Raw genomic sequence first — 15,364 nt, forward strand, 5'->3', positions numbered from 1 at the left:
TTGTAATAATATTGATTGTGCAAAGATTAAAAAATTAATTTCACATTATTAATGAAGTGCAAAGTACTATACTTATGAAGAAAAAAACCCCAAGTGCACAACTACAAAATGGGAAGTAACTGGGTAGGCAGTCGTTCTCCTGAAAAGAGCCCAGGGGTTATATGGAATCACAAATTGCATGAGTCAATAACATGAAGCAGTTGCAAGGAAGGCTAACATTCTGGGGTGTATTAACAGGAGTGTTGTACATAAGACATGAGAGATAATTGTTCTACTCTACTTGATACTGCTGAGGCCTCAGACGCAGGACTGTGTGCAGTTCCAGAAGCCTCACTTTAAGAAAGATGTGGACAAACTGGAGAGAGTGTGTAGAGAAAAGCAACAAAAATGATGAAAGGTTTAGAAAACCTGACCTATGAGGAAAAGTTAAAAAAAATTGGGCATGTTGAGTCTGAGGGGGAACCTGATATCAGTGTTCAGATATGTTAAGGACTGTTATAAAGAGGATAGTGATCAATTGTTCTCCATGTCTGTTGCCGGCAGAACAAGAAGTAATGGGCTTAATCTGCAGCAAGGGAGATTTAGGTTAGAGATTAGGAAAAACTATATGTAGCTATAAAGATAGTTATGCTGGAACAGGCTTCCCAGGGAGGCTGTGGAAACCCTGCCATGGGAGACTTTTTAGAACAGGTTAGACATATCCATCAGGGATAGTCTAGATATACATGGTCCTGCCTCAGCTCTGGGTGCTGGAACAGATGACTCAAGGTCTCTTCCATCCCTACATTTCTAAAATATGATAATATTCAGTTGTGTTCCACATACTGCTTGTTTTGAATCAAAGCAACATATAATATATTCACTATTTTGGGGTAAGGTATTAATTAAAATGCAACATATATGAAAGTGTCTTACCGGGTTTTATTCATCAAGTCTGCTCCACGTGCTTTGTAATAATCTAAATTTTGTTGGAATTGGTAAGTCACCGGTCTTGGATTTTTCTATAGAAAAGAGTGTTACAATGTTTTAAGTTAGAAAATATTTAATAAAAATTAGGCATCAGTCTCTTAATATAAAAGTTAATAAGGATTATAGATTAAAAACTCATTTCTTTTTTCACAGGACCATAATTGATAAAGGTAGGAACAATATATAAAAAAGGAAAGCCAGCTTTGAAATATTTTAGATCCCATTGTTATCATCGGATGACTTTAAGACTGTTGTACAAATACCATAACTAAGCATATACTCATCCATGTAGAAAGGGGACTGAGCTACAATGTTCGAGTTTGGATCTGAACTTTCTGGGGAAAGTCTGTTCCAAGCTAGTTTTCTCCCTTCTCTAGTTCTGACTATAGAAGTGTATCACTAAAACATCTACCTATAAAGAGATCATATTAAATAAAACATTAATAGTAAGGACACGCTATAATTTCTAATTTAAAATTAATGTACCAACTTGTTAGTGAACATTTTAGTTAAACAAAGATTGGTATCATGTTAGAATTATGTTTTGCTGCTCAAATCAAATATATCCACTAGATGGCACACAGAACCTTTTTTCCCCCCAAAACCTCACAGTATTCAGAATCTAGGCCAGGAATCCCGTTGTACTATCCTGTACTATCCTGTACACAATTAATGCTGAAAACAGAGTTAGTCTTAGTCCGTCCCTATTTTCACCTCAGATAAACTAATGTATTGATATACTTTGTCTTAAGTAGCACTGAAATTACCTATTTTGGGACTTAATATTCTATGGAATACTGAAGAACCTATACCCACAGAATTATGTACCAAGGAGTCCACTTACACTAATTTAGCTCAAAGGGATAATGCTTGATGGTGTAAAGTGCTATATAAATACATATTATTAAAAATAAATTGAATAGGCATCCAACTAAACAGAAGTACAGCATAGCCCTTTTATATATATATATAAAAAATATACATGGAGATATACCTATCTCATAGAACTGGAAGGGACCCTGAAAGGTCATCAAGTCCAGCCCCCTGCCTTCACTAGCAGGACCAAGTACTGATTTTGTCCCAGATCCCTACGTGGCCCCCTCAAGGATTGAACTCACAATGCTCAAACCACTGAGCTATCCCTCCACCCTATGAATAATCAACAAAGGGATAAATTAGTTAAAGTAATACATTTCCATTGCATCGGAAGTTAAAATGCAAGAGAAAAAAAAGACATGATAAAATAGCATATCTATTAAAGTGATAATTTTTTTCTGTGCAATAATCTAAATATAGTGCATAAAACTGCACTATTTTATACAAATAAATACCTGTTGAAAGATTTCTGTTACAAACTTATTCTCTTTTAAAACTGTTTTTTCCCCTCTTGCTTTTATACATTAATTTGAAATATACTGACCTCACTCTTTTGGTCTTTACTGTAATACATACAATTTATTAATCAATGCAATGCAATGTGCTTTCTGAATTTTTTTTTTAAACAAGGAAAAAGTACATTACATTTTCATCTTGATGTGCTGGGAGTACACAAGGGAATGGAAAACTCCCTTATATGCTTTCCCACCTCCACATGTGGGAAATTCATTTTCCTTGCCCACAGTTGTAATGGGCTGGGGAACCTATGCTCCACCACTCTCCAGGGAATTGATGGAAACTTCCTTTTTGACCAGCCTTCTCATGTTTTTAGGAGTAGGTGGGGTGTATATTTCAAGTAACAGAATATTGTACAATGCATATGACAAAGGAAGAAGAGTTAAAGTTGAAGAGTCAATGTTGAAGAGTCAATAGATATCAAAGGGCCAGAAGGATTGCTGGGGTCAAAGTTAAAGTTGGTGATGGAACACTTCAGTGAGAATTTCCTGACTTTTTCATGCTGTCAGATTTACCTTTGTATTAAATTACTTTTCCCCCTGTAGACGTCCGGACTTGCCCGGCTGCGCCTCCTGCTGGTGACTTCCGGGAATTAGTTCGTTCCAGCTCCAGAGCGCCCTCTGCAAGCTGGTGATCCGCCTGTCCTCTGGACCCCGTGTCCCTCCCTGGACCCCGTGCCCTTTTACCTTGGGTGCTGCCCCCTGGCAGTAACCCCTCAGTTTTAGGGTTTCCCCTCCCCGGGGAACCCCCACCCACTATTCCCACCTCACCTCGGTATAAGGCTACTGCCAGTCATCATCTAGCCCCCATACACTGAGGCAGACTGCAGTATCAGCCTACTCATCACTGGCAAGGTTGGGTTTGGACCTGCTGCCTTTGCCTACCCCTGGGCTGCCCTCTGCAACCCCCAGTACCTAGCAGCCCAATGCTAGGCCGCAGCCTAGGGCTTTCCAGGCTGGAGCTCCCCAGCTCCTCTGCCTTTCCCCAGACCAGCTCCACTCAGGTACCCTATATCTACCTCCCTGCAGCCAGGCCCTTCTTCCTCTGAATGCAGAGAGAGACTGTGTCCTTACTCCTGGCTCCCAGCCTTTATAGGGCCAGCTGGGCCTGACTGGGGTGTGGCCCAGCTGCAACTACTTCCCCAATCAGCCTAGCAGCTTTTCCCTTCCAACCCCCCTCCCTCAGGGCCATCTTTAAACCGCTCGGGGAAGGAGCGGGTTAACCACCCCGCTATACCCCCCTATAGGAATACATTAAACATTTTTAAATATATACTGGTTGTAGTGTTATAAAAACTTGAGGCTATTAGACAAGCACTAAAAAAAATTCCCATTTATTCTGTCACCTGCACTGTAATGGTCACCGTACATTTTTCTTCTCTTGTTATAACAACATTTACATAACTCTATCCCATTATATGGCTTGTAAGTCAACTGATAGCAATAACAATGAATCAGCTTTTGTTACTATTGCTCTGGTTTGCTAATTCAATGCATTTCTATGATAATCAAATCTGAACTGACATGATGAGGATAACTGATGGTTCTAGGACTACTCTGCTAGTAATCAAATAGTGTAACTTTTCTCCTACAAATGTAATAGACTTCTATTTTTCTTTATGAGAGTTGATGACCCTTTGAACCAATGTACAAGAAGAGGAAGAGGATAAAATTACTGGCATATTTCCAGTTGATTCAGATTCAATTGAAAAATTCACTTTCACAAGGCTATCACACATGCCCAGTTTTGCAACTTGTTTCCAGAAATTGGACATAGCTTTTTTGTTTTAGCAAAAATAAAGTGTTTCTTTTCCAACTTCCAACAAATCAAGAAAGGATTATGCTACTTTCTTTTCTGGAAGATCATGTGGAGCAATTTCTTGAAATACATATTTATGCAGAAATTACAAGCAATTCAAGGCATGAAATGCTGATCTACTATCTAAGCACTTAAAGCCATTAATAGGAATAATGATCTAACTTGAACACATGAATGAGGCTCAAGTATTGCTTTCAGTGGGGCCTGTTTAAATTCCCGTGAGGCTTACTGGTATCAAAGGGAGAGGCAGTTTAAAGTACTATTACATGGAAGGGGGAGAAAAAACAATCCTCAGAAAAAATTATGTTGAAAAAACAGCATTTAAAATGTAAGGCAATAAAAACCAAGAGGATTATGGTTGGAAATGGTTTTTAGCACTACAAGATATCCTTTAAGAAAATCCCATTATTTTTAAAAACCTGACATACATGTTAACATGCAGATATCTGAAAACTACTATCCTAAACAGTCAATATTTCTGAAAGTTGCATTTCAAACAGACAGTAACATTAAGATTTTGACACATAGCATTTTATTGATAGCAACTTCACTATTTTTCATATATTTTTTAAAAAAATCCATTGCATAAGTTTCATAATGAGAAATACTCCTAGAAAAACACAATTTTTTCTCTATTGATTTCAAACTAATTTCTCTCGTAGACATACCCAACTTTGTGTATCCCCTGTACTAGATGTGCTGTGTATTCAGGACACATAGAATAAGTTAATCTGATCTACTGACCATTCATAACCAAATTTTACTTTTTCCCCAATTAAGTATAGTTATAGTTACATGTTTAATTACTTGTTAGTAAAGTTTTCATACCTTTATTTCTCAACTAATGTGTACTTTGATCAATACTTTACATCTGCTACACCCCAACCTTAGTATTATGTGCTGATTGCCCTTGATAAAGAGTATAAAAAGGGCATTAAGAAGATTAACAAATTAACTCCTCCCCTGCCTTTCTATAGGTATGTGAAATGCAGAACTACCATGGATTTTTCTTCTAGGGATGTCACATTATCCAGAAGAGTCTAGGAATCCATAGTCTGCCTATAAGGGAATGGTAAATACCATTGTTTTAACAACCTTCTGTGGGTTTTTCAATTACTTTTCAATTCTCTCCTCTATAACTGGATAGCCTATGTTAAGCAACCGAAAGCTTTAATTTTGAATTAACAGATTTTAAAAGGGGGAAATACTATGCAGAACTATAGTAACAAGCATGTAAAGTAGGGATATATGTGTGAAGGATTCTGTGCTGCATCTCTTTGAAGCACAGCACAGAATTCGCAGCCCAGAGGGAATAGATGACTATGGTGGCTTTGAGTCACCTTTGTGCCATCTTGATTCTAAGCCACTCTGAGGACTGCAACAGCCCTCTGCATAATTAGACAATCCTGAGGGGTTGTCTAAATTATAGCAACCTGCATATGGGAAAGCAGTGCTGTCCAAAAACTCCACAGCATCATGGGCTGGGTCCTGACCACCCCCAGGTACACTCCATCCATATATTAACATCAGGGCTTGCAAGGGAGTCCCCAAGGACAATCTGTGCTGTCTTTTTCAGTTCCAGACCAGATCCAGAGTTTTGAGAGATGCTTCACTTTCCTTTGGCCATTTTAGCTGGCTAAGGAGTGGGAGCAGGGGTGAGAATCTCACCCAATCAGGCTGACGCTTAGATGGTGTGAATTACACCAGCAAAGGTTCTGCTCCATGTCTTTAAACTCTTTGTTATAACTTTAGATAGCATTTTGGGTAAAACTGAGTGAAACATTTGATTGCTTAGACCATCAGTGGTCACAGAAATTCTAACATGCCTGCCTGGTTCCCTGAGTTAGACTTTACTGAGGTACTGGTAGGGAAAAAAGGAAAGATGTTTTGCTAAACCCAAATCATGTAATTAAAAAAAAGTCAAACAAGAAAATTATATAAAATTATTTATGTAATTAAGTATCTTATATTGGGGCAAGCTTCAGTGATACAAGTCATAGAAAGATCATCGTACCCTACATCAAGGAAGCTAATTTACTCCCATAATGTAATGCTTTAACAGTGTGAGCATGTGGTGGTTTCCAGTATGTGTGCGCAAGTGCTGGCGCTGAAATCTATAGAACACAATTTAAGATTTAGTTTTTCCTCTCCTTCCTTTTGTTTTTGTTTTTAAATATTCCAGATACTGAAGGTTCAGAAGATGAAACAGCACTGTAAAAAGATGTCTAATGTGCCTCTCTGATGAAAAATGAGACTTATTTTAGTGAACATATTATTGCCTCAATGCCAGGGGAAAAACACTCGTCATTAGAGAAATGAATTGCTCAGCTGTTTATAAGCAAAAAGCTCTGGGGGAATTTCTCAAGGCCCAAAACGCAAAGCATTGAAGGGTTATGCAAACATATGTTGCAGGTGTTTTAGGCTAGACAGGTGGGAAAACCTCAACCACTGAAAAAGCCTTAGTTTAATAGATTGCAACTGAAACTAGATAACCTAAATGCAACCAAGTGAGAAAGAAACAGCAATAGTGAACTGTATACGCATAACAAAACTCTCACCAAAGTAATTATCTCACATAGAACAAAACTCTCACTAAAATAATTATATCACAAGCAAACTGGAATTTTTTTCCATCCAGTAGTTTTATAGCAAAGAAATGCTGCCAATTATAATTTTTTGAAAAACTAATGGTATTTTAAACCTGGAACAAGAAACGCCTGAAATAGCAATAATTATCCAAAAAAGATAAAGATGAAGTATTGTAGCCTCTATTTAAACAAATATTTCTAAGGAGACAGTTTGTTGTAATATCCTTATTTAGTTCACTAGGCAACAATAGATTTATCATAATTCTCCTAAAGCCTAAGATATTTCTATATTAAAATGCTAATTTTTTCCTTTTCATTTGCCTATAATTAAAGTTGGGGAAATCTGTGATCCTATATTCACTGTGAAGGTTTTACCTTTTCCTTCTCTAATGCAATACAAGAAATTCTTCAATAAAAATTGATACATACATAGCTAAAATGTGGATTGGGAACAGAAGTGAAGTACAACTAAAATGTAGATAAGGAAGACAGTTTGTTCAGTTCCACAGCTGTCACTTTCCATTATGCACCAATAATTAATTTGACTGTGCATATTAATGACTACCTAATAGCTTAGGTGCCCAGAAAATGTAACCTCTCCACTCTTTCTTTGTTATGTCTCCAAGAAGCTGTATCTTGCTATGGGTTTGGCAAATAGATATAAACAACAACTCAACATTTTTAGTAAATTTTCAGACATCTCAAAAAGACTCGATCGCAAGAAATGAAGTTATATGTTGTATAGTGCTGTCCATTGTGGCACAAAATGTACGGCATCAGCCTGCAACAGATTTTACAAATATTTACAAAATAGTGGGGCATTGTTATTTTACAGTATTGTCGGACACCATACCCCACTGCTCTCCATAAATGAGTTCAGAGCCAATGGAGTAAAATATAAGCCAATATATATTTTGTTAGCCCATCTATATTAACATAGAACATTGCATCAAAAGAAGAGGTACAGCATTGTTACTGACCACAGCATGACACTGGGGGGCAGGAGACGAACTCTATCAATGGTTTTTGTAGTGATATGCTATAACCCTCTCTGTGTTATAGCTTTCTTATCTGTAAACTACCTACTTACCATTCTCCGAGGGATGCTGTGGGCTTCAATTAATTAATGCTTGTAAAAAATAAAAATACCTTTGAGAATTGCCTACAGACAATGCTATAGAAGTACAACGAATTACTATTGTATGTCAATTGATTGACTGGAAAATCAAGGAAATATTTTTCCTGAAACAAATGAAATGCCCCAAAAGAATTTAAGAATTCAGTCACTGGGTAAAAACAAGGAGAACTCCCTGAACTCATACCAACTAGAAATAACGACCAACTCCAATTTCCTTACATGTCAAGCCTGCATCCCTATGGCGAGTGGGAGTTTCAAATGCTAGAAAAGTATTTTACATTATGGTCTGCATTACATACTATTGTACATTATGGTCTTCTCTCTCTCTGGAGAAGAAGAAAGAAATGGTAAAAATGTTAATTCAGATTTATAAATAATATCTTTGGGCTGGTCCACACTAACCCCCCACTTCGAACTAAGATACGCAACTTCAGCTACGTGAATAACGTAGCTGAAGTCGAAGTATCTTAGTTTGAACTTACCGCGGGTCCACACACAGCAGGCAGGCTCCCCCGTCGACGCCGCGTACTCCTCTCGCGGAGCAGGAGTACCGGTGTCGACGGCGAGCACTTCCGGGATCGATCCCAGAAAATCGATTGCTTACCGCCGGGTCCGGCGGTAAGTATAGACGTACCCTTTGACTTGAATTAAAGAAAATTTTGGTCACATATATTTTAGCTCCTTATCCTAACTAGTTGATGCTCTTTTTCACTATATCATATTTTTAACAGGCAGATCAAAGCATACCAAACCAGCCTTTATCAATATTCCAGACAGAAAAAATACCCTACTAATGTTCTAACCTGTGTAAATTCCACATCTTGCATAAACAACATTGCTTAACCACATAATTTCAATCTGTGTTTCAATTTAATCACCTTTTCCCCCCCCCTGAACCCTTGTTTTCAGGAGTAAAGTAACTAAATAGTGAGCCCAGGTACCAATGACAGATTTATGACCTGGTATCTCAAAACCTTACATGGCTAGGAAATAGAAGTTTTACAGCATTAGAAAGGGGAGATCCAAGCTTACAAATGCAACACACAGCTAGACTTGCTTCTAACCCTGCCCATGTTCCAAGTTTTCCGATTTAAAATATAACATGTTTATATACAGAAAAGCCACCACATTATGGTTTTATTGGCACTCATTTGGACAACCCGCATAACTCACTTGTGACTTTTTGAGTAATGCAGCTATTCTAAGCTGACGCCAATAAAACCCTATTCCACACTACAACATTATGTGTTCTCTCTGTGTGTATGTGCATACATACACACATGTCATATATACAGAGGTGAAAGTAAGCCGGTATGGTCCGGTAGGCGTGCCAGCAAGAGCAAGAGCCGGTACACAGCCGACCGTACCGGCAGGGGGCAGCTTCCCCGGGCTGGCAATTTAAAAGGGCCCTGGGCTCTGTGCAGCGGCTGGAGCCCCTGGCCCTTTAAATCACCACCAGAGCCCAGGGATTTTAAGGCCCCACCCTTCCAGTTGAGGTCCCGCCCCTTCCGGTTGAGCCCCCCCGTCCGCTCAGGTCCCCGGCCCTGCATATCAGTAAGTCCCTTAAAAAGCAACAGAGGGTCCTGTGGCACCTTTGAGACTAACAGAAGTACTGGGAGCATAAGCTTTCGTGGGTAAGAACCTCACTTCTTCAGATGCAAGACTTGCATCTGAAGAAGTGAGGTTCTTACCCACGAAAGCTTATGCTCCCAGTACTTCTGTTAGTCTCAAAGGTGCCACAGGACCCTCTGTTGCTTTTTACAGATTCAGACTAACACGGCTACCCCTCTGATACCTAAGTCCCTTAAGTTATTTTCACCCCTGTACATATATATGGGGAAGGTGAAATATTTTTACGGTGCTACTTGGCTTATTTTTGCTATCTGGAGAGAAAAGATGATGATTTTATTGTGTTCTGTATACAATGTGGTATGTAAAAAATTTGAAAGAAGTTCCTAAAGGACTGGAATAGGCACCTTCTGAGATCTACATATCTGCTCACTACAATAAAAGTAATATGATATTTATGCCTATATCCACGAAGGATGGAGACAAGTTAAGTTTTTGGAGTCATGGGATAGGAAAATCTATTCATTTTGGGATCCTGAAAATAAAGGAAGCTGCAGACACATTTTGGTAAATGCTGATCCTTAAAAAGATTAAAAGAATAAAACTACACCTCAAATCTCCAAACCTAACTATCCATAAAATAGAGACTGAAAAGGATAACATGCATCTTGCAATTTCTTTTGACACCCAAAGATTCCTGCCAGTCAAAAATGGGATGACAGAAATATTCTATAATATAGTCAAGAGTTGTACATATTGTAATGGTTAATACATTAATATTTACTATGCTGAATTTAATAATGTCAGCATACCAATAGTATATCTGAATTCACGTCAAAATAGCCTGCACTATAATTTTATCACACTACACTAGACATGGTATAGTAGTCATTCTTGCATTTATTAAAAAGTTCAGAATGCATTTTATACAACTCTCAGTTTCTGTTTTGTAAATTTTAGTCAAATACATTAATTATGATGTGGAGAAGTTTTCACTAGAGAGAAACTGTTCTAAGTGGTACTTTTTGATGAACTACTTCACAAAATAGAAGTGATTAATTGAATTGTCAGATTGCACACAAGAAGAACCATAATCACCTCATTCTAACATTGTTAAATATGGTTTATTATATCATTGTATAGCTAATATCATTATTCTTTAGGACAGGGTCAGTAGCTTTAGATGACTTTTCAAATATAAGTAAACTAGTCATTTGAAAGAAACAGCCCCAACAAATTCATGTGCAGTAGGTTTTATTGGTACCAGTTAATTAAGAGCTACAAGGGGCTTCATTTTCCTCTCTCTCTTACTTAAAAAAAAAAAAAAAAAACACCAAACATTATCAGGTTTGCTCTTGCCTCTACTACTGTTATTTTCTCCTGTTCAAAGAAGAAAAACATTCAGTCTTTAAAAATCAGTTTGCTGTTTGGCATTAAAATACCCAAAAATAATTTCACCTCCAGTCTTTTTCTCCCCTGTCCTTCTATCTCACCACAGGGAAACCTCACTTATTAGAGGATGGGGCTTCACTGTGGTAATGAATCCCTAACCAAAGTCAGAGGAGTACAGAAAAAGAACTTCTGCTCTACCTATTTATGTCCTCTCCAATTCTTCCCCAATAATCCCATGTCCCCAAACACCACATCTCTACATTTAATACCCTCTCGGTACTGCTTTTTTTGGCCAGGGTATCTCTATACGGGCAGAATTAAGGTTGCCTGGGTACCCAGCAGTCAGAAAATTCAAGGACTTTTTAAAAAATGTTTGGGATCATGAAGTTATCAACATGTGTAATGTTTTTTTTTTTGACTAGCCATTAGTTCACCAAGATTTTTATGTGGCAATTGTATATATTGCTTTATAGAAATATAAAGGACAGGCAAAGTAGTTATGGCACAGTAATTGTGCTGCTTAATTCCTTACTATTGGAACACTACCATACTCCTGCTTTGATATCACTTGACTATAAGCACACCATGGTTTGTACAGAGGCATCCAAATCATAGATTCCAAGGCCAGAAGGGATAATTGTGATCAACTAATCTGATATGCTGTATCACACAGGACATAGAACTTCCCCCAAATAATTCCTAGAGCATCTCTTTCAGAAAAAACATCCAATTTGATTTACAAATGGTCAGGGATGGAGAATCCACCACGAACCTTGGTAAATTGTTCCAGTAGTTAATTATTCTCACTATTAAAAATTTACATCTTATTTAGAGTCTGAATTTGGCTAGCTTCAACTTCCAGACATTATACCTTTCTTAGTTAGATTGAGGAGTCCATTATTATATATTTGTTCCCCATGTAGATATTTACAGATTGTAATCAAGTCACCCCTTAACCTTTGCTTTATTAAGCTAAATAGACTGAGTTCTGAGTCTACTACGATAAAGCATGTTTTCTAATCCTTTTAAATCATTCTTGTAGTTCTTCGCTGAACCCACCCCAATTTCAGGAATTATTCTGTGATACTCTGAGTTCCCCAAATCTCCATTTCCATTTAAATACACTTGCTGATTAAGGTGGATTGTCATAATATTTGCATGCTATTAGTTACTTAAGATGCTCATCCACCGAGTGTTATGAAGAAACTGACAATATAAATGATACCATCACAAATATATTCAGCTAGCTAAGAAACTGCCTCTCCAATTCATGTGTTACCACCAGGGTTCTGATGACTGATGCAGGTGCTCTAGGTAACAGGCCCCTGGTTTAAGGGGAGGACGGCTATGAAGGATCCATGGTATTGATTAGTTCTGAGCACTCTATTTTCCAAGGCTTTTCCTGAAAATACTGGTTGAGATCTACAAAAGATGCTATGGCAGGGAAGGCTAAGTTATGATAGGTTGATTAAATGACTGGCATATTTGGGAAGATGGGGATCAATTTTGGCAAGGATGGGTAAGTCTTTTTATTATGAATACTGACCCTTTCGTTTTTTAATATATCAAAATATTTGAAAAAGTGCCTGGGATATGTTGGTTTTAAATTAAATATATGTAAATGAATAGTAACTATTGACTCACTGTGCATATATTACTTTTATACGAGCTTATGACAATATGGCTATACCAAACACTGTTTCATTAAACTGGTAGCTGCCCGTATCACCTTTGTTCTAATAGTGAAAGACAACACAGGAGCTGAACTTGAAAACTCAAGACAATTGTGTTTTAAAATGAACGTATATTTATAATTTTAGGATTACATTTTGAAAACTGTCCTCCTATTTGGGGCTGGCAGTCAATTGCAAGCACATATAACTGGGAAGGCAAACAATAGTATTTAGATTACAACTACCTTATTACATATGTAAATCAGGTGGTTAACCATCTAAATGCTTTAATGTGCCAGGAATTTACTATACGTATAAAGCTAGAGGCTGAAGTACCCTTCATACTTTTAGACCTTAAAATGTATACATGTTTGTTAAATATATGGAATCGTAATGCTTCACACACTAAGGGCAAATATCAGGGTTCTCCATGTTCTACCATTGAAAAGCTAAAGAGAAATTCATTTGTCTTTAGTTTCTCCTAACTTCCACTTCTCTATTACTAGTTTCAGAGTAGCAGCCGTGTTAGTCTGTATCCGCAAAAAGAAGAACAGGAGGACTTGTGGCACCTTAGAGACTAACAAATTTATTAGAGCATAAGCTTTCGTGGACTACAGCCCACTTCTTCGGATGCATATAGAATGGAACATATATTGAGGAGGTAGTATATATATCTGTGTATATATAGATGTGTATATATAGATGTGTATATATATCTCCTCAATATATGTTCCATTCTATATGCATCCGAAGAAGTGGGCTGTAGTCCACGAAAGCTTATGCTCTAATAAATTTGTTAGTCTCTAAGGTGCCACAAGTCCTCCTGTTCTTCTATTACTAGTATTTTTCTACTATCTTCCTCCCTTTCTGTCAAAATCACACAGGCCTTCTTACCCTACCTCAAACCCATCACTCAGTGGCAAGAACATCTTGCCCTCTTTCGAGTGCACTGGTGACCTCACACTTCCCACCTGATTGCCTTTCCTACAAGTTCACCCATGGTGCATACCTCATTTCTGTCTCACTTCTGGCCTTCTGCCTCCCCAATATTGATTTCTGGCCTTAGCTGCTAGTGAGGTAATTGTATCAGGAGGACTAGAGAAGCAAGCTGAGTTGGGCTGGGACTTGAGCCACTGAAAACTCCTGGTCATCTGCTCGTCAAGTGTTTAAAAATCCTTCTTTCTTACTTCCCCATCAGCACAGAGCACTTTAAAAACTTAGCCAATGCCCAGTTTTCAGCCTCCTGGAAATGAGTCAGCTGACTCATGGCTGAACAGTATACATTATTTAAAAATAAATTATAAGCATTATAAAGAATAATTTGGGGAGGAGGGAGACAACTGTAGCTGCTATTACTCTAAACTGATAAACCAGCCATTATATACTAGATATCAAAATTTCACCTCTTGAGTAAATATTAATTAATGAGTTGCTAATGTCCAAATGCTGAAAGAGACTAACTTCTGATTGGCCACAATTTGGTCATTAAAGAGTGGTAATTAATGACAGATTGCACACAGTGCTAACCAACAAAACAAACGAAAACCTGCTCCTCTCCTTTCACAAACACTGAAACAAACAATTCTGAAATAACGGCAGCTTTCAAAGAATAGATCCAGCTATTCAGAAGCACCTCAGCTAATGAGTGTATAGAAAAGAATTTATCTGAAGAAGAAGAAAGTGAAGCTAAACAGCCTTTCAGGCACATGAAACCGGCTCAGAGAAAACTCTTGAGATGTGGCAGCAGCTACTTAAGAAGAAAATTCAACTGAAAATAATGTACAAACAGCTCAGTTCACAAGCTCAGTAATGTAATTTTTTTCTCCTGCCATTTACTGCTCAGATCATGATGAGTGTTAAAGGCTGACATGAAAATTCCTCTAGTTGGTCGTTATATGTAGGATCATGACTTTAAAATCATATATTATTGCTTACTTTCTAAGGTAGTCACTGTAATATCAGTTATGATTAACTAATATAGCATCTTTGAGATGCCATGTGTACTTTCACAGGGATTCAGTTGTAATTCACCATTAATATATTGAACCATTATTTTAAAATGTTACTACATTTCTTAAAATACTATGTTGAAAAAAAAAAATCAGACCAACCAGAATTTTGTGTGTGATGGAAAAATAGTTAATTTTAAACAACCAAATATAACATTTTAAATTATATTTTAATAGACTGTTATTGAGTAGTAGCACTTCAGAGTTGAATAAAACTGTCTTATTTCTAACTAGCTTGCTCGTAAGTAATACAACCATTCCTGTTAAAAGGTTTGCAGACAAACTTTTATTTTGCAGAAATATTTTGGATAAATACTGTAAGCTCTCGAACAAAGGACGGTTGTCAGGTTCTTAGTATGTAATCGAAAATGGTAATGTTCTATGTAGTGCTTTAGTTTTGTAATAACTCACTGTGATAAGGTTAACACTTCAACACACACCACCATACAAATAAGAATACCCAAAGATGAAAATTACTTTGCTTATGTTGCTGTATTAGAATTTTATTTGCTAAAGGGTAAAAACAGATTTGCAAAATTCACAGTTAACTTAAAACAATAGTTTTAAACCTTTTATTCCGAGCCCTGACTGCCTTCAGGAGGGAGAGAACATCTGGTTATTTAAGGAACACAATATGTTCACATTTTCGATGACTTTTATTTCTAATTGGGTTTTTTAATTTTTTTTTATTTGAACAACTCTAGTTAGAACTATGTTTTTAATCACTTTATATTCTTCTGACTGCCCTCCCTCAACATCTCTACTTCTTCATCTAACAGTATTTGCTTTGAAAATTCACAGCAGTAGCCAACAGTG

At 37.3% G+C, this 15,364-nt stretch overlaps 1 protein-coding gene across 5 annotated transcripts in view; it reads right to left on the bottom strand.

Moving 5' to 3' along the window:
* Positions 1-895: 895 nt before the first annotated feature.
* The window catches only part of TBC1D5 (TBC1 domain family member 5), a 364,302-nt gene continuing 349,833 nt past the window's right edge, over positions 896-15,364 (bottom strand). For all 5 annotated transcript variants that reach the window (XM_065587056.1, XM_065587057.1, XM_065587055.1 and 2 more), the window contains one exon: positions 896-1,001. In XM_065587056.1, the coding sequence (XP_065443128.1) occupies positions 912-1,001 (90 nt within the window). In that variant the 3' untranslated portion in view covers positions 896-911. The remainder of the gene's footprint in view (positions 1,002-15,364) is intronic.

Source organism: Chrysemys picta, chromosome 2 (assembly GCF_011386835.1).
Source record: "Chrysemys picta bellii isolate R12L10 chromosome 2, ASM1138683v2, whole genome shotgun sequence".
Lineage (NCBI taxonomy): Eukaryota > Metazoa > Chordata > Testudines > Emydidae > Chrysemys > Chrysemys picta.